This window comes from Lonchura striata, chromosome 1, assembly GCF_050655825.1.
Source record: "Lonchura striata isolate lonStrDom1 chromosome 1, ASM5065582v1, whole genome shotgun sequence".
Taxonomy (NCBI): Eukaryota; Metazoa; Chordata; class Aves; order Passeriformes; family Estrildidae; genus Lonchura; species Lonchura striata.
The window spans coordinates 10,163,441-10,189,465 of NC_140703.1; the positions used below are offsets into that span (position 1 = coordinate 10,163,441).

The following is a 26,025-nucleotide window of genomic DNA, read 5'->3' on the forward strand; positions in this document are numbered from 1 at the left end:
TCTTGGGGAGCTGTCAAGTCTGCAGAGCCTGAACAATTACAGTGGTTCATAAATGTGTTTCAAAGCTGGCAAAAAGCAGAAATGTGTCTCTTCCTGTGAGGGAAAGTGAGAGTTCCTCCTCACTTCTTTCTAGTTCCTCCTGTGATACTGCCAGGAAAGTGTGGAGCAAGGGCAACAAGCAGGGCTGAGGGAAGCAGCTCCCGAGAGGGTGGTGCACATAGGGTTTTTGAACGCTGAGAGGAATGAAGTGGGAGCAGGACAAAAGCCAGTTCTGCTCCATGCTCCTTCCTGTGAAAGGGAATGGCCCCTTAAGAGCCTCGTTCTTCAGGTCTGCTCTGGTCCCCTGCCTGTCCCACTCTTCCTATGAGCAGTCCCCCAGGACAAGACTGGAACCCAATTCCCAAATACCAAGGAAGCTCAGGGAATTCCTGTTTGGAGGAGGAAGGCCAGGGGTGTGTGCCAAGCTGTAGAGCTAGCACATGCCTTTGTTTGTGCTGGCTGGTGCCCTGGAGTTTGGTGGGATGAGTTCTGAACTCAGCCAAGTGGCCCTCCAGTGGTTTCCTGGAGTGAGTCTCCAACATCAGGTGTGTAAGGAGAGGCTGCAGACCCTGGCTGATGTGCTTAAGGCAAAAAGCCTTTCCCTGCCCACCCTAAGCCTGTTAGGGGGTTTGCCTTGGTAAGCTATTGCTGCATGGAAGCACAGCAGGAGCATTTCCTGCTGCTTCTGCCTCCACTGCATCCCCTTTTCAGAAGTTATAGTCAAATATGAGTAGTACAGCTTGCTGAAAAAAAAGGAATGGCTTTGCTGACACTAGTCCAGCATTTTCTTTTCTCTCAGGCTTTGCCATTGTTCAGTCTGTAGCTCTCCCAGCTGCATTCTGAATGTAGCTGGAAGTGAAAGATTTTGTCAGCCTGGCAGTAAGCACAGAAAGCTCTCCCCACAAATAAAAGTAAATAAAGTAAAAATTGCCATGCACCGATGCCTTATTCAGACTGTTTTCTCTTGCAAAAGGGATTGGTATTTGAGGTACTGATGGCTTCCTCCCCTAGCCTACGTGCCCAAAACTTTCTCTTGGGCAAGTAATTAAGATTGTACTTGATACATCAGGTGTCAGTATTAAACTAATATAACAGGGCTGTACCCAGGAACTTTATTCAGTTTGTTGGGTTTTTTAAAAAGCAGTTGATGGGGATCTTCTCTTAAGAGAAGATTGATTACATAGTATTACATAGTATTAAACTTCAAGAACTTCAGGAACTGCAATAAAATGGAAATTACTATTTATGTGGCCTACAGAAGCAGATACGTTTAGCTGACACTTCAAGTAAGTGTACATAACCTGTCCTGCTTCTGTAATTAGTATGGAAGTTTACATTAATATTTACCTGCAAAGTGGCAGCTCCACCTGACTGCATTTTTTGGGATTTTTTCACAATGGTGTTTTGTAATGCTCAATTAGATATGTAAGATATGGTTTTCAGTTTTTCAGAAATCACAAAAGGAAAACTGACTTAATGGGGCACATTTATTGCCTCAAGAACTACCTAGGTATACATGGGGGGGGGATGTTCATATCCTAAAAATTAGCCCCAAGTGACATCTGTCTCTGTGTCTACACAAAAACCAGCTTTTTTTTTCCTGAATGTGTAATCATAATAATAATTAGTAGCTAAGTGAGCATAATGTCAGAGCAACTTAGTTCAAGTTAAGACCAGCATGTCAACAGTAAGATTTATTTTTCAATCAGTCTTTACTAATGCAATAGTTTTAATATACTCCATGAAATTCCCTGCTTCATTCTGTTGTCCCAGTGCCACTGTGATAAAGAAAAAGTGATTTGTATAAAATCTGAATTTTAAGAAACCTGATCAATATATACAGATCATGGCTGTAGTAAACAGCAATGCTGCAAGGAGCTCTTGGGTCAGTCAGTTGTTTTATATGGAATAAAAAATATTCCACCTATATATATGGAATACCAGAGACCCTGTACTTCTTTTCTAGCAATACTTTATGTTTCTGAAAAGACTACTGAAATATGTTCATCCTGCTTTGGAATTTTATTTCTTCTTGCTCAGCATATCAGTAGTAGTTAAGGTAAGACTCTTCAACACCCATGGCTGAACTTTGAATCTTAAACCCAGTCTTCAGTTTTATATTCACATTATAGTGGGCACTAGGAATGAGCCAGATTGAATGCTAAACCACTTTTTAATAATGTAAAAGTTTGGATACTTCTTTATGTTAGCTATAGTATGCACCTTCCAGAAATGTCCTCCTGAAAATGATCTGTCAGAAAAATTCCAGCTGGTATTCAGTACACTATTTAAGACCTATCCCTTTGCTGCTGAAAGCTTCAGTATTTGTCTCCTCAGTTTAGAGTTCTTTTATTCAAGCGTCACCCTCCTTGCATAATTCTGGGTTAATGTTTCAAAGTTAAAACTGAGTTGTTTTGCCTGAACAAATAGAACAAAAGAATAAGCTCTCTGCACTTTGGTGGGTTTCTAATTTGTTGTTTTTTGGGGGGTTTTTTGGTTCATTGTTTTTTGTTGTTTTCTTGTTTGATTTATTTTTCTTAATTTAAATAAATGAGCACTTTTCTACACAAATCTAATGAGGTGCTACATGAGTTGCAACACCACGCCCCCCTTCTTTACACTTACTTACATACTTGAGCTGAAAATAGTCTACTCCCTTGGCTTCCCATACAGCACAGGCCATCAGAATTTATACCACTGTGACCAGTTGGTCACCTCAGAGAAACTTGCACTACCAGAATAGTTCTACTGAGAATGACAGGAGACGTGTCATTTCCATCCTGATACCTTCTGAAGTAAATTCTCTGGAAGGATCACATAGTTTTACAGCACTGGAAAATAACAGCATTAGCACTCAATTATGTACCTGAGATTTTCACCACCTTCTGAAATCTCATGGAGGAGTTTCTTTGGCAGTGACTGGACAAAATCCTTTAAGTTGTACAGCTCCAGCACCTCCTACAGTTCAAGACCAGAGTGTTTTCCAAGTGTATCCAGATTGGACTGCAATGTCCCAGAAAACAAGGTTGGATCCCAAACAGCAACAGAATGTGAATACACAATTCCAACATGATCCTAAAACAGGATCCTAAAACAGGCTGTCATAAATCCTTACCTTAACAGAAGGAACTGAGACAAATTATCTTGGGAATGGATCTTTGCAAGGGAAATTGTAGCAGTTTGAAGCTGGTGAACAGGAGGACAAAAATTGCATGTGGTCTCTGTGAGCTCAGTTCTTCAGTAAAGTGAAACATAAAGGGCAAGAGATTTCTTGTGCGTGCTGTGTGCACTTAAACTCTGTGTCAGTTTTGGTGCTGGCTAAAGACCTGCCCAGCACCTGGCAACTGCCACAACATGTGAATTATTACTAGGTTTGTGAAGTACGGAGACTACATTCATGAGTACTAAGAAAAATTAGAAGGCTATGACTCTTAAATTAAATATCCTTAATTTCCTATAGGAAAGATTACATATTCAGCAACAAGAATACCTGCAGAGATTTATAGACTGAACTATAGAGATGTGATTTATCTCTTAAATTACCCTAACCAGAAATGCTCCTAGAGATGGTGAACAGACACCTGGACCAAGTGCAGTCACAATGGCTGTGACCCAACAGGCATAAGAGGCCAACAGCAGTCACTAGCAAGTCACATGCAAAGAGAACAGTGACAATTTTGCGGGAGCTCGGTGACCAAACAGGACAGTTGAAGTGGAAATTGAGCATATTAAGTGATAGGAAGTTGCAAGACTTGATAGAGTTGAACTTTCAGTTCCTATTTTGGTGGAAAATTTTCCAAGGAACAGAGGAAGTTCTGGTGTATGTGAGCAGGTGAGTGACAATAACACCTTTGTGGCCTGCCATAAAAGGGCAGGAAAATAAGCATGAAATTGGCTACCTGGAAAATACCTTACATGTACTACAGAATATTTGTTCCTGGAGATCTAGAAAGTGGCTTTATTGCCACTGTTAAATAATTGTCAGTCTCAGATTCAGTCAAAGAGAGAAATGGGAAGTTTCTAACCAGGCAGGAACCTGGGAATCTGTTGGAAAATAATGTAAATAAGAGGTTTATCTCTTATTTGTTCACATTGTTTATAGTTAAGCTCTATCACTGTGCATCAAGCACTCTGCACCAGTGGTGTCGGCTGTTTTCACTTCAGGACCAATGGAATTGGTCCTCACGAAGCTCTGTATAAAAGAGTGGTGTATTTTGAATAAACCAGAGTTTTACTCTCAGCAGCCTTTGGAGTCAGAGTCTTTTCGTTCCTGTCCTGCCTCAACAGCATCAAATAATGCCATTAGATAATGTATAAAATGACTGTTACTATGTGTAAACAATAGCCCACCAAATAGTTTAATGAGATCTCTAAATGTTGCAAACTTTGATTTTTGTGCAAAAAGATAACAGCACTCTCAAGATCAGGCTCAAGCCAGAATGATGTTGTGGAATCTAAGTGCACAGTCTACAATTCTGTGAGCATCAATGAGCAGCAAAAACCAGTTTAATAAATTCTCACCTGCTAAACCAGCAACATGTTAATTAACTGAAGAAAGAAGCATTCTTTTCAGTGTTACACTTCTGTTTAAAAGTGAACAAAGGAAAACGTATCAATGATACTTGAAAGAATGGTGTTTTTGTTTTCTTTACTAAACATGTTGTTTTAGAAGATATTTAAAGCTATCAAAAGGCCAATAATACCTATAAAAACTAATTTTTTTTTGCCTGTTACCTTCTCCCACTAATACACCCTAACACAAGCTATGAAGAATGAGAGAAGTCTACAACCTCATGAATGAATAGGACAACTTAACTGGCTTCTTACATCTTTGACAGATAAAATCTTGCAAGGTTTCCCCCCCAACCCCCACCCCCATTTGACAATATAGCTATTGGAAATCAGCAACAACTAATACTTAAAGAACAGCAGGGTGTTTTCAGGACACTCTAAGAAATAAAGCACTACTAACATGTGTCATGAACATAAATGAGTAGAGTATGAGGCTTGTGCACTGCTGCCAATTCCATAAGGCATTGGAGATAAGAGTAAGACAGGCAAACAAACAGGACCTCTCCGGTAGTGCCTGAGGATTGTGTGTGTATCCACGCCCAGGATGCACCTGAGCAGTGAACTGTCCCTCAGTCACTGGGACATATCAATATGTATGCCATGGTATAATATATATATACCTCCCTATAATCATCCCAGCCCAGGACGCAGTTGCAGCCTTTTCCAGCAGGTGCCATGAAACACCCACCAACAGAACCAGAGCTCCTCTATCGTTTCCCACAATAATTTTTGTTGTGCTTTCAGTAAAATGCCAAATGATTACCTGATAATGAGACAAATGACTGGAAACAGGCAATAAAGATGAATGTGCCCCTTCCCTGGCAAACACACCCGCTCCTGTACCTGCACACCTTGTCAGGGAGATGGGGCAGGAGCTGGGGAGCGGCCTGAGGAGCTTTGGGCTGGATGTCAGCAAAAGGTGCTTCACACAGAGGCTGGCTGAGCTCTGCAGCACCTCACAGGGAAGTGGGCACTGCACTAGGGCTGACCAGCTTCAAAAAGCATCTGGATGATGCTCTAAGGCACAGGGTGTGGCTCTTAGGGACGGCCCTGTGCAAGACAAGGAGTTGGGCGCTGTTGGAACTCAAAATGTCCCTCAGACATTTTTGGATGTTCCAGGTCCAGGTCAGAAGCATTTGAGACCCTGGCAGGCAGCTGGAAACAGCTGTGATTTTGGGTTTGAACCATGGAATGATTTACCAACCTTGCAGGAAGAACAAGAAGTCACAAAAGTTTAGATATTAGAGTAGAAGTAGTCACAAAGTAAAGAGAAGAACATTTGAGTCCTGTACAGGGGAGTTTTTGGTTTTGTGCATGGGGGTCAGAAGTTTAAGATGGAGGGATTTGGGCCTGCCCTGTCCTTCCTCTTTCTTCTTCCTTACCTCCATGTTCTTGGTGATGTTGGCACTCACAGGTTAGAGTAGAAAAGCATCATTTAATATAGGTAATAGGCATTGGGGAAAAACTATAAACATGTAACACGTAATGTCCTATATAAAAGACAGCAGCAGCCCTGGGCGGGGAGAGAAGAAGCAGTCGGGGTCAGAGAGGATGTCAGGGTGTGTGTGTGCCTCTGCCTGAGCTGTGAGCAAACCACAGCAGCCCCAGAAGAAAATCTTTTAGATAACTTGCAATAAACTGCCTTGAGACTGAACAACAGAACACTACTGAGCCTTTCTTTGGAAGCACGGGTTGGAGGAGAGATTTTTGCACCACATGGAGCCACCCCTGACCTCGGGTGAGCTCTGGCAGGGCACCATGGTCCTGATGGGTCCCTTTCAACTCAGCGTATTCTGTGGTTCTGCAGCTATTGTATGCATAACACATTTCAAAATAGTATGAATCTTGAGCATTATTCTTTTGGATAAAGTTCAGAGATCTGAACATTTCTCTCACATGAAAATAGAAAAAAACAAACAACCCAAAAAACCACTGAAACCCACACACCACACACAAAAAGAAAACCAAAACAAACCAACAAAAAACCCCAAACCAAGCAACCAAAAAAAAAAAGATTAATCCAGTTATCTAGTATTAGTGTGCCTTTTGCTTGACTTCCTGTGGCTCTGGCCACGCTCTCTTTGTCTCCTTTTGCTATTTTTGGTACTCTGTGTGTCACTGTCACAACTCTGCCATTTTCTCGTTCTTTCAGAGGGTTTTTCTCCACCTGCTGCCCTTCACATTCATTTGAATGTGGCAGGGCCAGTTCAGGAGACCTCTGTGCAATCTTAACATTTGCACCTTGATTCTGGTAAGGACAAAATTATACATTTGAAGGCACTGGCAGAGGCATCTGCTGGTAAGGAAATTGTTGACCTGATGGACTCTTTACCGTGTGCTGTCATGCTAAAAAAATTGTACTTCTAGAGAAATAGAAACTTGAGCTGTTAACACTGTGAAAGTTCTGAGGAGTTTAATTTTGCATGCATTATGGCTTTAAAAAATAAGAGATTGAGAAACTCTAAAATAGCACAGAATGTTTGAAAATAAAACTGATCTACTTTATTCCTACATCTAGTATAGCTGGAGAAAGAAATAAGTCAGAAAGGAGTGATGTGTAAGAGGGGTGCACACTCTCTGGCTGTGCTGGAGGAGACAGGGAGGGGGACAGAGCAAAGAGTGGTACTGTGGGCACAGGTCCAGCTGGGGGCTGTGTTGAGGTGGTCGCATGACACTTGGATGTTTTAAGACACTTAACTCAGTTTTTCTTTTGTGGGTTTCCCCTGCTGACAGGAAGAAAAGTTTGTTGGCAAGCCTCCCAGTGGAAGCATGCACGGAATAGGAACAAGGCCCTGGGAAGAACTGTGTATACAGCAGGGTATTTCCTTCTCTGAGTGAAACTGCAAGTGAACAGCGAATAAGTACTGGGAAACCACGTAATTATGTGAAAATCGGGCTAAGAAACTCCACTCTCCAAATGCTGCCCTCATCAGCATGGTAAAGCATCGTAATAGTTACTGACAAAACACACGTATAAAATATTGGATGTTGTTCACTTCTCAATAAAGATTATTGGAATATGGTTGCTATCTTTAGCACTCAACTTACACCTGCCTTTTAACCCACAGCTGCCTGCTTGCTACAAACACGTTTCAATCGTGTACACATATTCAGCATTCCAAGTATCATTTTTAAGTGTTATTTTACAAAGGAGAGCATTTTCACAAGTCATCCTGATGACAGCAATGTGAAAAATAATCATTAAAGAATTTATTTTTGAGAGCATAAATGGTGTGCATTGCCTCAGTGCCCATATTTTCTCATAGAGGATTAGTTGCTAACTTGTCAAGCCTATTTAAGAAGGGATTATCAATTTACAGGAATTGCAAGCATCAGTGTAGAAGACAGTAAGTCTTAAATTTCTTCCAGCAAGTCAGAGTTTTTTGTTTGCAATCTTTAGACAACTTGTTTTCATAGTTAAACATACTGCATTGCAAAAGCCTGGTAGGATTTCCTCCTGCCTGGAAGGGAGCAGCGCTTTTAAGCATAGCGGTTAGAAAAGAATTTTTCTGCAGAAGTGGCTTGAGAGGTAAGAGAAATGAGAGTTGTTCTGAGAATGGGATTTCCCAACACTTCGGAATCCCTGGGGGCAGAGAGGAGATTAGAAGGGGAAATGGCATTTGCATGTGACCACAGATCAGCATATCAAGGCTTGTGTAAGAATTCGATCTTAATCTTGAGAAAACACACTGAAATGTTTTTTTGATGCTATTTTATCCAAATTTCTGGGGATAAATTCAATTGTAATAGTGCCATTATTTTATTGATAAACCATAGCAATCTTGTACTGTAGTAAAATTAAATTTTTATATTTTTTTTTCAGCTTGAATACTAAGCCAGCAGTCTGTGGGCTGCCCTAAAATTATCAGGGTTTATTCAGCAGGTAGTGACTCTGACAGTCCTGAGCACTTTGGGGGTCAAAGTCCTGAAGAGGCAGTGCCAGCATCTTCCACTAGTTTGCATGAGGCACTTTTGAAGCAGATAACTTTGAATTTCAGTGTGAGGAGTGCATCCTTGTTGGAAAAGCACGAGGCATAATTAGTGGGCATAACAACGATGCAGCAAATTGGGGTGGGAAACAGCTGAACTTTGGAGTTTGTGAGAGTGCACCTGAAACTCAGAGTCACCATGAAGGATTTACCTGACAGAGAGCTATCAACAGAACCTACAGGATAACCAGTAACTGGAGTTGAGAGTTCTGAATTTCTCAGGAGCACAAGTGCCACTGTTGGAGAGCACAGTTCCCTTGTCACATGGCAGAAACGTGAGTTCACCCCAGTTCAACACCTTGATTAATACCACAAAACTTTCTGGGCATTGATTTGGTAAGGTAAGGTAGTCCTTTCCCAGCACTGGTTTCAGGGGACTTTGAAACTATTTCATGGGGGGTTATATCAACATTACTGTAAGCTGGGCTTATTTCAGTCTTCAGTTCATGAGAAACTTAAAATGTCTTCTCTTTTCCCTGTTTCTGTGATTAAGAACAAATTTTAGAAATTTATTCACAGCTAGTGGCATTAGGTACATGTAAAGGTACATATGTAAAATTTCCTTCTAAGATCAGGAGATTTGCTCTTGTAAAAGCCCAGTAAATGTTTTGCTGGGGCTGTTAGCAGTTTGGTTTTAGTGGTGTTGATCTCCCCATTCATTGACTTGTATATGAATGGGTACTGTGTACAGAGTGCATGCTGAGGCTCCCTGACTGGAGGTTTCTTGGGTGCACTAAGCTTTTGTTGTAACAATAATCTAGATTAAAAACTAGGGAGAGGAAAGAGCCAGACTGGCACTCTGCCATTGCTTGTTCTAAGCAATATGTGATGTCAGTAAAGCTGTACTTTTATAGTAGTGGTTGGGCAAAGTGTCAAAGATTTGAGATGACAGGGAAGTGCAAAGGAATTCAAGAGCTGCCATAGTGAACTTTACTCCAAACAAAGTGACATATTTGAGAAATGGAAGCAAAAAATTAATTAAAGATCATTTGTTGAGCTGATTTTCATACCAGCAGACATACTGCATCTTTTGCTCCTTGTGACTGCATTCAAAGTGAAAAAGACACCTTTGATGACACTTCCTAAAGGCTGTCTACTGCAAAAACTTGTGCAGCACAGCTTTGATGAGTGCTCAGATTCATAAAGCTGAAGAAACCGATCACTAAAAATTAAGTAATGAAACAAATTAACACACACACACACACCCTTTACTGTAGTGGAAGGAAACAAAGAAAACCTAGACCTATGTTTAGAAGAACTGTAAATGTTTCTATGCAAGAAACATTCCTAAGGTGCATTTGCATTCTATTTGAATGGTTATGGTATGATTTTCTTTCTCCTGAACTGGAAATAATTGGGACACAGATGTAGGCAAACTCAGCATCCTCACTTCACACATGAATAATGCAGGGCTTATCTGCCTCTTTTCCTCACCACAGATTTTAAAAACCTGTAGTCTGCATTCCTGTATTTACCCAGTGAAGTGATTTGTAAATAAATGAGATTCATAAAAATAAATATTCATTAATTTGTTTTGCAGTTGGGATGCAGAGGGAATAAGTTTAAAAAACACACAGCAAACCAATATCCAGGTGAGGTATGTGTGGGTGAGGTATGTGGGACTCTAAGCTCCATCTCTCTTTCAGAGCGGCTTTTGCAGACCCTCTCAGAATTTAGATTAGAGAATGAATCCTTGAAAAAGCTCAGATGATTATTTTATGGGAAAATGATCTCTGGATACACTATTCTCAGAACTATTTTCTGGTTCTTACAGAAAGATCCTTCTGTCAGCAGAATGTTCTAAGCTCCTTTTGCCCATCTCAGTGCCCCTAACTTAGGTTCAGTGAAACACTTAAAACCCCCACACTGTGGGTCTTTAATGGCATGCACCACTAGTTGCCCCATTTCCTAAACTCCACACATGCAGGAGCTGCCAGTAATATGTGACATCACTTGCTTACGTGTAAATCTGCTGATAGACAGAGAGGGAAATAGATTAAAATTCAGTCCCAGCCCTCAAAGCCCAGCAACCACCCTATCTACTGAATAGGAGGAGTCATAAATTGCAGAAGCTTAACTACAGCTTTATTTTCTGCTTCCTACTCACTCACTTCATTGGTGTCATTCAGTTGTGTTGGACATCTAGCATAAGGAAACACTCAATTTGCCACTTGTCTGTGGATATTACACATCACTTTTTCTCCACTTCCACATGCTGAAATTCTGTTTCTTCCTCTGTTTGATATACTGGGTGAAATCAGGTAAGAGCCATTAGCTTACTTGTGATGTGGAATCTTTGCTTTAATCAAATATTAAAATAATGAATATTCCTTCATTTAAATTGGCCAAAAGATTAAGATAAAATCTTATGAATTATGCTTATTGGAGCAGATGATTAGTAAAAAGAATTCACTAACTTTGAAACTGAGACATAAGTTTGTGTTTTAAAGTAAATAGAACCAGCCTGATACTTTATCTCTGTCTGTACTTTGCCCAGAGACCTGCTTAGGTATGTGCACTTTGTACAAAGTAGACGTAATCATGAAATAGTCTTAATATACTCATGTGATTTTATTGGTTGGTGCTGATGTCATAGGTGCTTGGATTTTCGAGTTATGTGTTACATTTTTAAATAGTAAACTTTAGTAACAAAAAAAGACTGTGCACTTAAGATTTTCCCCTTTTCAATCACACAAGATAATTGAAATGCTTACAAACGTGCACAAGAAAGTTACAATTACTCATTAACTTGCTTAAAATGCATGTGTAACAGCCCAACGCCTATGTGTATGTTTTGATTGCACAGAAAAGAGTGAGTATTCCAACAAGAGAGTGCAAAGGGCAGCTGGGTATTGCTTCCAGTGTTCAATGAGAAACAGGAGTTTGAAAAACTTCCCCCTATGACTCCTCACTAAACAATTCAAAGTATTAAATCTATAAACCTATTTGTATCACTTACCTAATTCCACAGTAAAAACATCATTTCGGTTTTATTCGCTATTTACTTTTGAAAGAATAGCTTCTGTTATTTCACACCCAAGAGTAAATGAGTTGCTTCTCTTTGATATTTACCAGCTATAGTAAATAGGTTTGGTGGTTAAAATAATTTCCTTGTGATAGATTTCTCATTCCCATGGAACAGGCTATGTCTGGTTTATCTCACTGTCATTCCACTCGTTTTAGAAGAAGTAATTTTTATTTCTACCAATCAAATGATAAAAAAATCAAAATATTTAAAGGGATACAGAGCAATATCTTAGCATGAATTTTTTATATTTTAGATATGAATGAGTGAGTTTTAAGGATCAGTGATTAAACTTGGATTTAAAAACTACATCAGGCAAAATGAGAATTTCATGTTGTACCTTTGAAACTATAATCAAGTGACTGGTTTATATTTCACTTTGTAGATGAAGTTAGGGTAATGTAATTTATATTCTAGTTTAATCATAATATACAAATATATGAAAACCAGAAATCAAATGTGACACATATTGTTAACATCTCAGGATCATGTCACATGCATGGCATTTTACCAGGTTCTTGATTATTTTTTTTATTAAATATAAGTCCACTTCAACTGGACAGTTCTCAGTTTCAGAAGTTCTTGGATAAGTCCAAGTGATTCAATTAGTTGCCTTCCTGTATCACTTGTTGGTTAATAGCCTCTCTAGTAATCTCAGCTAAAGTTACCTATATTATTCTGTATTTAAATGGGGAAAACAATGATATTTATTTTTCAATATAATTCTGTCTTTTTCTCCATGTAATAATTGTAGTTACTGTCCTAACATGATGATAGGCATGAAACTTTTGTCTGGTTGGTTTACAGCAGGGACTTTCAGGTTATTTTTAACACTGTATATCTTCAAGCCTGCTCTTGTTTGGACTATATCCATTAATTTTTTTGTGATCTCCAGCCCAGAGGTGACCAATCTAGTCCTTGTAAATACATTGTTTGGCATTAGAGGTGATTGGTCTATTTCCCTAAATTAGTAAATTAATGTCTTTAGTGCCTTTACTGAATCTTTACTGCACCTTCAATGCCATAATTCACATTGTTCAGCTTTGCTTAGACCTGACCTGTAGTATTGAACACATATTTAAGATATCTTGTAAGTCACCCATGCTTGCCTTTTGCAGCTTTAAGACAGGCTGCAGGCTTGCTGTCCATCTCAGATATGGTGGATTTTGTTCTGCCTGTGAGCTGTTCTCTGGGAAGAGGAGAAGGGCTGGAACTGCTTCTCTTATGGCTCAAAAAATCTGAGACATTCAGGTTATTTTTCATATTATTTTTAAGGAACTAAGAAGACTATTTTTTTTCTCACTTTTGCTTTCTTGAAAGTGACTTGTTTTGCAAAGATTTTAATGATGGAAGAGTTGAAAAGGTGCCATTAAGCACCAGAGAAACAAAAGTCTTGTGTAAAGTAATGTAACCCACCAGGAGTCAAGACATGGGCCAAAAACACTGTCCAAAAACCAGGTAACACCATAGCAAAGGTGAAGAGGTCATTGCAGAAGAACTGTGACAGGTGTTGGTGTTCTGCCCAGAGTCAAGTGGTTTATCTATACAATGTGACCTCAGCAGCCAAAAGATATCTTTATAGTGTGAACTTTGGATGTTGATAATCAGACAGAGGAGAAATTTAGGGTTTTTTTAGACTTTTGAAAATCTTCATCATCTTGTTGACCAGCTTAACTTGGTACACTTTGTTTAAGTAGAGACAGAAATGCTAAAGCCTACTGTTTGTCATGTGCCATTATGTACACTGACCTTAAGATTTTTTTTTTTTTAAACTCAGAGCAAGATTCTTTGTTTTTGCCTTTATATTTTGGTAATGGTGCCATTATGGTGATCCAAAGATAGGAAAGGGTTCTGGATCATTCCTGTTTTGTCAGACAGCTGTTTCTTATTGCTATATCAAACAAAAAAGGTCTAAGGAATGGCAGCACAACCACCCTGGCCCAAAGAGGAAGACACAACCACAACAGCCTTCCTGTTCATACAGCACACACTTCTTGTGAAAAAATTCTGAGAACCTGCCTTTGATGGTGAAGTAAAGGATCTTATCAACACTGGCTACTAATTAGTACTTATAAGGAAAAAATACACTTTTCAGGAAAAATTGGGATAATTTTACATTTGAAGGGCTCAGAGGAGCATGGTGGCATCTGCAGAGTCATTTGTTAAACTGTGCAGTGCATGTTTTGACAGCTATTTCCAAAGGTCAAGAATAAAGAAAATGGAAGATCTCCACTTTGAGCAGAAAAAGATATGGAAAGAAAAGGGAAGAGGTGGTATTTCAGGTAGCCCAACTCATCAAATGACTGTCTTGCCATTTTCATTTTTTTCAGATGAGGAAGAAAAATGTCCCGAGTTTACAGACCTTAACATAGGCAATGCTTTGTCTGGAACAGAACTCCATGTTCAGCTGCTCCTATACACAAGGGAAAATCAGGATTGTGCTGAGAGGCTCATTGAATACAATGTGACTGCATCTGAGTACCTGAATACAACCAAGAGAATTGTCTTTGTTATTCATGGCTTCAGGCCAACAGGATCTCCTCCGGCATGGCTGGGTGACATGAAGAAGCTTTTACTGTCTTCAGAGGATATTAATCTCATTATAGTCGATTGGAATCGTGGTGCTACCACTGTGAATTACAAAACTGCTGTGGAAAACTGCAGAAAAGTTGCAGAAATACTGAAGAATTATGTTGACCAGATGCTGGTAAGGCAGAGCATTGCATCTGTTCTGAATAAGTGTGAAGAGCATAGTTTGAGTGGGAATGGATATCTAGAATATATCTATAGAGAAGTCCAGTGAACAATATCAAATCACATTTCTTTATAGAGATATTACTAACTTTACTTGCAGTTATTATTGCATATATTTAACTTCACCTGAGTTCTTATTTCCTTCCCTTTCACTGAAATGTGCCTGAAAGTACATCTGATTTATTGAACCAGCTGGAAGTTTTAGATCTTCTGGAAAGAATTAATTCAGCAGATGTTCAAATAGTGTGTAACATAAACATTTTACAAAGGCATTGCACTACTCTTTTTACTATTAATTTACTATAAATAAAGGTTTTAAATGAGAAATAAGCCACTGGCAAAGATATAAATATTAATTCCAAAATGGTATAGACTTCTTGTCTCTAGAGGCAGTTGCTGAAAGCATAGTTGATGCCAGTGGTCTTAACTGGACATTAGATTTATTGCTTGATCAAATGAGCAAAACATGTCATGATGTTATTTATGCCATTGTCTGATTTGTCACTTGAATTTTCATCTTTTCTCACCACTTATTTCTCAGCCATTCTAGAAATTTTGAATGCTGTGCAGTAAAAAAATATTCATGTGGAATTTGAGAAAAAACATCCAACATTTTGAGAAAGACTGAGGTGAAAGAAGAGAGAGCCTATCAGAATCTGTCCTCTGGGACTAGATATAGTGATAGCAATTTGCAATTGTGCCAGTAGATTTATTGTTATGGAATAAAAAAAAAATTAAATAGGACTATGAGAAGATTAATTAAGTTAATTGCTGTTTACAGATCTGCCTGGCAAACAGTGACAGTGTGTGTGAGTCCTGAAAGTGGTGGGGAGGAGGGTCTGTAGGGTCCCACAGCTATTGCTTTCACACTTACAAGCTGTTGTGAGACCTGTCTAATTCAATTTGAGACATGCTAATATTTCAGATCCTGTGTGTCCCCCCATCATTTTGCAGGGATCCCAACTAGGTCAGCTGACACTGTTTTAGAGTTCTTCAGTAGATTTTCTTTTGGGTTTTTTGAATACTGCCTCCTTTGTAGAATAGGTATTTTTAGGTGTGCATTTGGAATCATTATTCAGCAGTTGTGTGACGTAAGTATTTGTTAGTGGTATTATATTTTTAATTTATTTTATTGGAAGGATGAAGCAGGGCAATAGTTTTTTTCCTCATTCATAGTTTTGGTTCAACTTTCTTATATCTGATGAATGTCTTCCTCTTCCCTCCCCTGCTCCCCTTCTTATTAATGTGGCATTTCAGGAGAAACATGACTCAAGCTTCCTAGTTACATTTTTTTTAGTTAAAGAATTTCATAATTTCTACACTTTAACTAAAATAGTATTGCAAACTGAAAGGAACTTTGTAATATCTTTTTTTTTTTAAGAGATAGAGAATTAGAAATATAATTTAAAGTACTGTACAAAAGTGAAAATTAAATCAGCCTGCTGATTTATGTTCTGTTAATTCTGTGCATGACTGGCTTTGGTGCTTTTTTCCCTGATAGGTGGGTGGAGCCTCTCTTGACTCTCTGTATATGATTGGAGTTAGTCTTGGTGCTCATGTAGCTGGTTTTGTTGGCCAGAAGTATAATGGCAAACTTGGCAGAATTACAGGTAAGGCTTTTAATCCCAGTGCACATATTCTATTGTACCTTGTATTGTTGTTAGAGCACTGAGACATCGACAAACGAGAACTGAATATTTAATGACATACAAGAGGAAAAATACAGCCCTGATAGCAGTTCAGGAAATTGGGCAAATCTTCCTTCAGAACAGAAATTAGAGATTAAATTTTCCAACCTTGTTACCTCTCAAATGAAAATTGAGTGCTTAATCTAGATGCCACTTAAATTAAATGATATGCTACCTGAGTGTTTGACTAATTGTGTTCTGGAGGTGAGAGCAGTTATATTGGGCATTTTGGTTTTATAGTGTGTAATAGGTATGGTTTTTCTGGGGAAAAGGACAAAAAAAATTTCCTGATTTGATCCCCAATACTGTTGGCTTATATTTATCTGAATAAATGGGAGATGAGCACATCTACTTATGGAAATAGAGAAATTCATATATATGGGTTGATCAGTTTTGTGGTAGGAATCTTTGCTTTTCTTAGCAAGTTGAAGAGAAAAATTATGCTTTTTAAAAATTTTTATACCAAGAAAATGAAGAATCACTGCTGAATAATGCTCAGATGTTGGTCTTTCATGTATCTCGAGAAGGAGCCCAGGGTTTTTGATGCAAATGTTGTTTTTGTTCAGGTCTGGATCCAGCAGGCCCTTCCTTCACTGGAGAACCACCAGAGCACAGACTGGATCCTACTGATGCACAATTTGTGGATGTAATCCATTCAGATATTGATGGTAATAACAGAGCCTTGACTTGCCTCTTTCAGCCTGAGGAAAGGCAGGAAAGCAAAAAGGAAGGGACGAGCTGTTTCTGTAACAGCCAAATAGAGCTGCAGGAGAATATTTTGTGTTGACATGAACATTCTTTTGCTGTGCAAGTGCATATGAACACAGAGGTTGTAAACACATGGTTATCACTGAATTAATGCCTTCTGAGACAGTCAGGCTCTGCTGCATCACCTTAGTACATCACAGAGCCACTGCTTAAAATACTAAATCGTGCTACTGTAAGGTTAAAAAGAAGAGCATTGTAAAGTCTGATTTATCTAACCATAGATAAAAACCTTTAATGCCACAACTGTCCCACTATTTGTGTAGTTTCATATCAGTTTCTTTAATAATATTAAAATTTAAGCATTTTCCTATACAATTTTAAGTGTGAGGCTGTAAAATACCAATTTTTGTAATGTTCTCATTATGTGAATAATGATAATGCATGGTAAAAAGGAAGGTAGGTCAGATTGAATTAACTGTTACTCATGGAATTTTGCTTACTTTTATAGAACAGATACAGATTTTTCTGCTTTGATTTACTGCCAATATTAGTGTAGTTCAGAATCTAATGTCTTGCAAAAAATGGAAAATTTTACTCTAATGAAAATTGCACTGGGAAAGAATTTTGGTTGGAGAGAACATGAATTTCATAAATTTATTTATGTAAATAACATATCAATTACAGCTGTTTTTGTTCTTTCCCTTTTGCAGCATCTTACAAAATTTTCTATACATTTGTGCACTGCATTTTACATATATATAATTTTCTTAAAGAAAAAAACCTTTGATTTTTACCTCATAGTATGACTTTGATTTACAGTACAAAAAGAATGATAGAATTGCAAAAACTTTCTTTAAGATCTCCATGATTTTTGAAGTGAATGTGATGATAAATAATTGCTTTCATAATTCTGTTTATGTTCTCTTTTTTTTTATTCATGATGTCTTTACTTTAGTACTAGGTTTCAAGAAGCCATTAGGAACAATTGATTTCTATCCAAATGGAGGAATGGATCAGCCGGGTTGTCCAAAAACATTTTTCAGTGGTAAATAAAAATCTGTTTATTTAATGAGAAGAAAAATTTGAGATCAAATCAAAAAAGGTTAAATTGAATTGAATGTGTACTGCACTTAGTCAGTAATATGGGATCTAAGACTGTATTCTTTCTTTTCCATCCCTATGCAGCAAAAGAAAAATAATAAAAATATTTGAAAATAATCTTGCTATAACATACACATCCCATCATATCATTAATACTGGCATGATGGAATTATGTTGTTGTATTATATATACAACCTGAATATATTGGTCATTATTTTTCTTTGGTTAAATGGGGAAGGTGTTTGTGTCCCTTGCTCTGACATGGAAGGCAAAGCTTCCACGTCCCCACTGTGTTATAGGCTCCTCCTGGCTGGCAATGATGAACTAGGTTTTGGTGTTGGATATATCTTTTAGTCTCTAGGGTGAAAACAGTTTTATGAAATGATCTTTTGATGCAGAATTTTGCTTATTTCAACTTCCATGAGTGTTAGACAAGGCTGCTGGCAATTATTTTTATTTACTCTTTTGGATATGTTTGTTTCTGTCAGTGTTTCTCATCACTAATTTGCACAGTGCTGCTACCAGTTAGAGCTTCTGCAAAGGCATAAGGCTTCCACTTGTGTGTCTGTGAGTATGGGAGAATCCCTTAAGCCAGCTCAACCATCATCTCTATAATACCCAAAGTTTGCTTTGTCAGGAAAGGAAGGAATTTATTTCCCCAGAAAACTAGAAAGAATCTCTGAAGAGTTCATAATGGAAATATTTTTTGGCCAAAACTGTCGCTCAGAGAGTGGTAAAGCACTGGCACAGGTTTCATGGAGAAGTTGTGGATATACTACAGGATGAACCCTGGAAGTGTTCAAGGCCAGGTTGGATGAGGCTCTGAGCAACCTGGTGTAGTGGAAGGTGTCCCTGCCCATGGCAGAGGGGTTGGAACAAGATGATATTTAAGGTCCCTTCCAACCCAAACTATTCTGTGATTATACTTATACAACACTTTTTTTTAATTAATAAAAATTATTAACTATTCTTTTTATATTTCTTTTTTTTCTTCCCTGAAGGATTTCAGTATTTTAAATGTGACCATCAGAGATCTGTCTTCCTCTTCTTATCATCTTTGAAAAGCAAGTGTGACTTAATAACATATCCTTGTGACTCTTATTTGGATTACAAGAGAGGAAAATGTGTTAATTGTGATGCTTTCAAGCCAATGTCCTGTCCAGTAGTGGGTAAGTGTTACCATATCTGTTCTGGGCTGGGTGGGATTTCCTGGGAAGTTATAGTAGTTTAAAGTTCATGGATTTGTCTGCTTTATATTCATCTCTGTTAACCACAGGTGATGAATGTTCCTACTCTTTGGTCTTTATGTTTTCCAGTCTGGAATGCATTCAATGTTTCCCCTTTCTGGAGAAACACTACTTATGCTTAATTCATCACTTCAGGTTTTAAGAGTATCTTATGATCCCTAGAGGACCTGTGGTTTTTATTTAAGAGTAATAATGTTTAAAGCAACTTCATGGGTTTTTTTCTCTTCCTTTGGAATCAAGCTTTTATTTGGAGGGGATTTTAATTGTTTTTGGTATTTTGTTGCTTTTAGAGAGGATTTGGGTGCAGTTTGAAAAGTGTGAGCATTTCCTAGTAGGCAGAGTTTTCTTAAGAATGAAATTTTAAAAATACATAATTAGAAGTTAACTTTCAATTTTTTTTTTTTTTTTTTTGCATCCTTGTTCTGGGATGTGCATTTTATATTAGTTGGATCACGTTAGAAGAAAGCAGATAGATCTATTTTCTAAGAACCCAACCATTATGAGCCTTTATAGTAGGACATAAAGACCCCAGGACTTTCCCAGCATGGTTATTAGCCAAGCATGATGCACTTGGACAGAATTCCCAAAATATTTCCCTAGTCAGCTGCTGAGTCTGGGAACTGAGTGGAGGAGCAGCATCCTTCTGCTGCAATCTCTTCTTCTTCTTGCTTTGGAATTAGCCCTCCTTGGCCACTCAAAGTAGAGAGATTAACAGGGAGAGAACAGCATCATCTGCTCTAGAAACAATGACTGTCATCAAGACCCAAAGAAAACAATCATGGAATTGTATACATTTCTTTCTAACTTAAATCCATGAGTTTAGGTGGTTTGCAAATAGGCTAAAGAATTTAAAGATATTTAATGATTCAAATGAAAGAAAGGAAAGTTATCCTGTAAGTCCTCTCTGCAAATATATGGGCTACATTTTTAGGGTTGTTTTTATTACATCTGCAGGATTTTGTAAGCACTACTTTTTGGAGTTAGTATCTAGATTAAAGACGTTCCTATTACATTATGGCAATTTTAGTGATACTAATATATTAGAGGAATTAAATACTTACATTCTACAGTCTGTTATACTCAGAGGATTCCTTCCTTTTTCTAGTCAGTTTTCTTTCTCAGAGGATATTTAAGAAAATTAAAGCCAAATTTGTCACACTGAGATTCTTTAGTGTAAACATATGTGTATAGTGATTTTGCTGAATTTCTGAAATAAAGTATTTAAACTTTGTATTTCAGGTTATCATGCTGATAGATGGAAAAGGCTGTTGATAACATACAGTTCACCAACAAAAGCTTACTTTGATACCTCAGACCAAGACCCATTCTGCAGTGAGTGACTAAATTCCTATGTAAAACCTACTTATAAAAATTTTGACTCTTATTTTTTAGCTGATCTGGAGTAAAAACATGTTAAAAGTAGAAGTTATTGCTAGCCAATGTGTAAAATGATGTAAAAAAACCTTGAAATAAGGGTCACTTCATAGACTGGAGGAAGAAGAAAAAGTAATACTGTGTGAACTGGGAAAGAAATAGACCTTTAATAGTAATGGGATGGACTGCCAGGAGGAAGAAGGAAGCCAGAAAATGAGAATCAAGTGGGAGGGAAAAAGCTGGATTGATGCAACCTGCTTAGATGTGATCAAAGAATTTTTCATAATTTTTTTTTATAAAATTTATATAAAATAACTCCTCTTCCCTGTGTATTTGAGCTCGACCCAAATCTGTTCATACTCTTCTCCCCTGCCCCTCACTGGTGGTGGTAAAAGGGAGAAAAGAGGAAGAGAAACATTATCAAAGGTAGGAGGAGGCATGTGGAGCAGAATAAGAAATATTGCAATGACAGTATAAATTTAAAGGAAAATATACAAGATCAAGAAGAAAAAAGAATATGCAAATTCAGGAAGCAAAACAAATCAGTCTGAAAAAGAGTATATTTATTAATTAAAGCCTTAATTATTAGATATTTGGAATTCACCTACCAGTGAATACATTTAACAGGGTGGGAATACCAACTGTTTCCTGTTGAGGTCATTCTTTGACTCTCATGATTTCTTATTTCTTCCTGCAGTGTATAACTACTTACTGGACATTACTACCTGGAATAAAAGCATTAGGAGAGGTTTCATTAAAGTTAAAATAATAGACAATGCTGGAAACACAGTAGAGTCGCAGATGAATAGGTATGTTGTTCTTTGTCTTTAAATGTTTTTTTTTTAATTACTTTATAGGAATAATTTTCTGAGTTTTCTAAACCTTTTCACTTGTTAGCTTGCAAGTTGAAAAAATATCTTGAGTTTGTTTAGACTTGGACATGGCCCCATTTCCTGGATGTGGCTCAGTATCAGGGGCAATGCCCTCACACTGAAACAATCCTTTCCCAGGTCCTTGCTCAGTTTTAAATCTGGTTTAAATCCTGTTCTAGCTGGCCTTGTTCTGAGTGCTCAGAGTTGATACATCCCACAAGATTTCCCAGTTAAATAATAATACTTGTCAATAATGAATGCTACTCAGCTAACAAAAGCCTGACTAAATATTTTTCTTTAGTGAAGCTTCAACATTCCAACAATATAAAAGAGTCAAAATACTGACTGGATTTCACCAAGACATTGAAAAAATTGGAAAAATTTCATTGACGTTTTCTACGAAGACTTTAATAGGTCCCCCAAAAAAGCTTAGGATTCTTCAGATGAAGCTGAAATCTCTCAATAATCCAAAAAGGTGAGTGTTTGTCATGGATCACAGCTGGGTATCAACTAGGGTGCTCAGGATGTTTTCTCAGTAACCTGTATTTCCCTGCATTAATTTTTTTTTAATTGCATATTCCTAAGTGTATGAATATTCTTCTCATCATCCTAATGATCAAATTTGTCACGTGGAAGAGCTGCTCTGTACATTGACATTTAGTGCACAGCAGCTTGTACATGGAGGTGTCACATGTGCTGTGTGTCACAGCTGTGCTCACAAGGACCAGCCTGACTTGCATGGCCAGCTTCTCCTCCATAAGATAAATATTATCAAGCACTTTTCTGATTTTCTCATGTGTCTGTGCACAGCTTTCCACACTCAGGTGTGAAATGTAACACTTCAGCAACATGTGTGTGACTGGAATAGTTTTTTTGTAGTTGAATGTAATTACTAAACTTTTATTAATTCTGGTCTAAAATAATTCAGCAGTATTACCTTATGTTCATTTTTTAAATCTCCAAATTTACTTGTACAGTAACTCTAACAGTTAAATTTTGCATTTGCATCTTGTGAAAAGAACATATTACCTGGAATAGGTAATAAACATCCAGAAGTAGCAAGAGTACTTTATTTGAGAGTTGTTAATTTGTTTCTTATTAATGGCAGATTCAAGAAAGTCAGAATTTAAAATAAAAACCTAAAAATGCATATCAAATAAGTTATAGCAAATGAGTAATGAATGAGAATAATATTACAATACTTAGTAAGTCTAAAGTCAGTATATTTTATTAACTTGAGATGTAACATTTGAGGATTTCTTATGTGGTGTATGATAATAGCCTAGTAGGAATTGCATATGATACTTTGCAAAAATTATGAAACCTTCAATTAATCTACTACTTTAGATTTATTGAGGAAGAGGAGGAAATGGATGGGACAAACTTAGGAAGAAACAAAACACTCAGTAATCAAAATAGTACCCCAGAATGTACACACATTTTACTTTATTAACTTATTGAAAGCCATAAGTCTCAAGCTCTCAGGTGAAAATGGCATGATTGTATTTCAAAGCATTTGGTGATGAGAGTGGGTGGAAAGTTCTAAATCATATTCCAATTTTTTTTCAGCCCAGTGGTGATAAATCAGGAGATACATTTCGTGTAAGCCTGTCAGCACTTGGACTTTCTCAGATAATGATCTAGCAAATAAGCAAACAAGCAAGATTTTCAGTGAACAGCCCTTATAGGGTTTGAGTTTTCAGTCCTGTTAATCTGACTCTTGTGAGTTTAAAAGTAAGATGCACTTGAGATGCTTTTATATAAGATCCATTAAAGTCCTTCATGTGGAGCCTCATCATATTGCAGCTATAAAGGCATGTTAGATACTTTTAGAGAACAGTGAAAAATACTGCATTGAATCAGGTAATTGTGAAGATAATTTAAATACAGATGTTACAGCACCATTGGTATAATTGCCTAATTGCTCATTGTAATTATACCAACCTATATTTACCTTATTTACATATAATTGCAACAATTACTTGAATATAGGATGATCAGCTAAAAACTACATTAAAGCTATTTAAATTATTCACAACAAAGTAGTAGATAATAACCAGGGGACAGATGCAGGGATAAAAGACAATAGGAGTCTCAGACATTCCCAAGCCTGGGTTAATGGCAAACTGTGGGAGTTTGGGGAATATCACAGACAATTTTCTGCTGGGCTGGCCTACTATTCACACAGATGGTGTGTGAATATGGAAATGCTGGAAGGTACTCATCATTTTTATACTCTTCTTCTGATCCCTGAGATATATCATTTCTGCTCACACATAAAACAAGAAAGCTTTGCTAACTTGTGCATGACTAGGTGTCAGTTATCCCTAAAATCTGATGAACCTGCCAGTGAATTCAGATGCAGTTAAAGAGGAAGATGAATGTCTCAAAGATACTTAAACCAGACACCGCTGGGGTTTTTTGACCAAAACAAGAACAGAGATAATGTAAAGAAGACCTTGAAAATACCTCTTCTGAACAAGTGTGTCATGCCCATGATTTTTAGTAGACAGCAGAGAAGCCATTTAGGTTGAGGGGTTAAGGAAGCCTCACCTAACAAAACCATTTTTTTGTGTTTCGCTCCTTGTTGAACCTGCTCCCTGCTGAGGGCAACTCTCCTGTGAGGCATTCCTGTTACTCAGCAATCACAAGCTGAGATGGATTGCACTTCAAATGAGATAAAATATGTTGGAAAACATAAGCTTTTATTTCTAGAATTCAGCATTATGGTTTGGCTAGGTATTTTGTTTTGATATAAATCATACTACAAAAATACTATAATAATGAAACATTGAATTCAAATCAAAAAATTGTTGATGAAGGACTGGATGAAATTCTCTGCTTTGCATTGTACAGAATACCAGAATTCATCTTGATCTTATTTAGTCATAAAATTACTGCCATAACTTTGTGGAGACCTTAAAAGTTGTCATATTTTCTTAAGTAGAAATCTGACAGTCCTTTCACATACAGACAGGTGGAGCCTTAACTGGTAGGAAATTTTAAAAGAATGGGCAACAATGGAAATGCCTGGTGTGCTGTTCTCTCCTTTTGTTCTTCCACTGTATTCTACTTCCAGGCCGAGGTGAATTGTGTGGTATAGCCCCATCTGTGAGTTCAGAGCAATATAGAAGATAATTTTAAATAAAATAAGTCATGGCTTGTATGCTATGGAGGTGCCATCCGAGGATGTGTCCATCATTTTCCTGTTCAAACCAGCTCTCCCCATACATTACAATAGTGCATGAAGAGCAGGACTCTGACCTGCCTCTGCCCTGGAAAGCAGAGCACATATTGACCTCAAAAAACATGCTTTTCATGTATATGTGGCTCCCTTTGTGACCTCTTTATGTGTTCATGTAGTATTAGTCAGCTGTGAGTTTTCTGAGTGTTCAAAAGACAAATTACTCTCCTGCATTAAAATTTCTTACACATGCAATCATAGCAAGCAGAAGAGAAAATATTATGATGTGGTTCTTTACTTTCCTATATAAAGAAAAAGCAGAGAAATTTTCCTACCTAGGGAACTCAAAATATAAATTGTTCAGGCCCTGTGTTAACAGGAATTGTGCAGATTTTGGGTCATGCTGCTAAAGAGTTAATTTGAATGCAGATTAATATTGTAATGGATGAAATGCTGCAGCCATCTTTGTATGCCAGACCAGTGTGATAGGCTTTGCACCATCCAGCTACAACCAGATATTTGGTTGTTTTTCAGTCCATCAAAGCTACTCTAGGAATGCATTAAATAAGGTATGAACTTAGGCAAGGAGACACTTTTTGTTCTCAGTACTGTCTCTGAGAGCTGGTAAATGCAGGAGGTTTAATAACTCAAATACTGGAATATTTTTCTGTTAAAGTTAACTTTTTCTGTTGTGATTTTTTTTTTCTTCTGCTTTTATAGGCTACAGCTGTGCAGATACGATTTTGTACTGATGGAGAACACTGAAGTGACCTTCAAACCTATCCCTTGCTCTGAGAGGGGTACATGAAAAGAGAGCTACTCCTAACCTAATTTCTCTCAGGGCAGTGACATTTTGATACTTCCTCAGGATAAAGACTGCAATGAGAAAGGAAATGAGATAAGGTAGATTTATCTTTCAAGAGTCTACCTGATAATGTGCATTACTTTCTCTGAGTGCCTTAGGCTGAAATTAATTGAAAAGTTCAGACATGTATGTGCTTGGAAAATTATTTGAATAAAGTAAATGTATCATGGTGGAGAACATGCAGTGGTCTGTTCATTACTCTTTGTTAGCAATGAAGCAACTACTGAATTAAATATGAATTATCTGCATAATCCTGGCACATTATTTGTCATACATATACTTAAATATTTATTATTTGTAATGTCTTTTACATGGAAACATAATGATCTGTCTACTAAATGAATTTAATATGCTGTATATGTGATCTACGGATCTAATACACAAGAGTTTTGCTGTGCTATGTTCATTGGATAAATGAATTCATATTTTCTCTTTATGTAACATCTCAGTATGAGGAGTGGAACAATAATATTTGTGAGCACATTTGTAAACTTTCTACTTTAAATCTGTTGTCTTTATGCTCATCATAGATGAATGCTATTGCAGTCATTCATATTTTTTTACAAACGCTATGAACAGAGTAGTGTTGTTTCAGATCTAATATCTA

The 26,025-nt window shown here is 37.4% G+C and overlaps 1 protein-coding gene across 1 annotated transcript; it reads left to right on the forward strand.

Moving 5' to 3' along the window:
* Nucleotides 1–35: 35 nt before the first annotated feature.
* Nucleotides 36–25,595, forward strand: LIPI (lipase I). Its single transcript, XM_021532459.3, has 10 exons — nucleotides 36–10,861; nucleotides 13,956–14,332; nucleotides 15,881–15,989; nucleotides 16,634–16,735; nucleotides 17,731–17,820; nucleotides 18,878–19,045; nucleotides 20,363–20,455; nucleotides 21,195–21,306; nucleotides 21,671–21,844; nucleotides 25,274–25,595. Exons 1-10 carry the CDS (start codon nucleotides 10,813–10,815, stop codon nucleotides 25,359–25,361), a joined length of 1,362 nt encoding a protein of 453 aa, XP_021388134.3. The 5' UTR covers nucleotides 36–10,812; the 3' UTR covers nucleotides 25,362–25,595.
* Nucleotides 25,596–26,025: the final 430 nt, after the last annotated feature.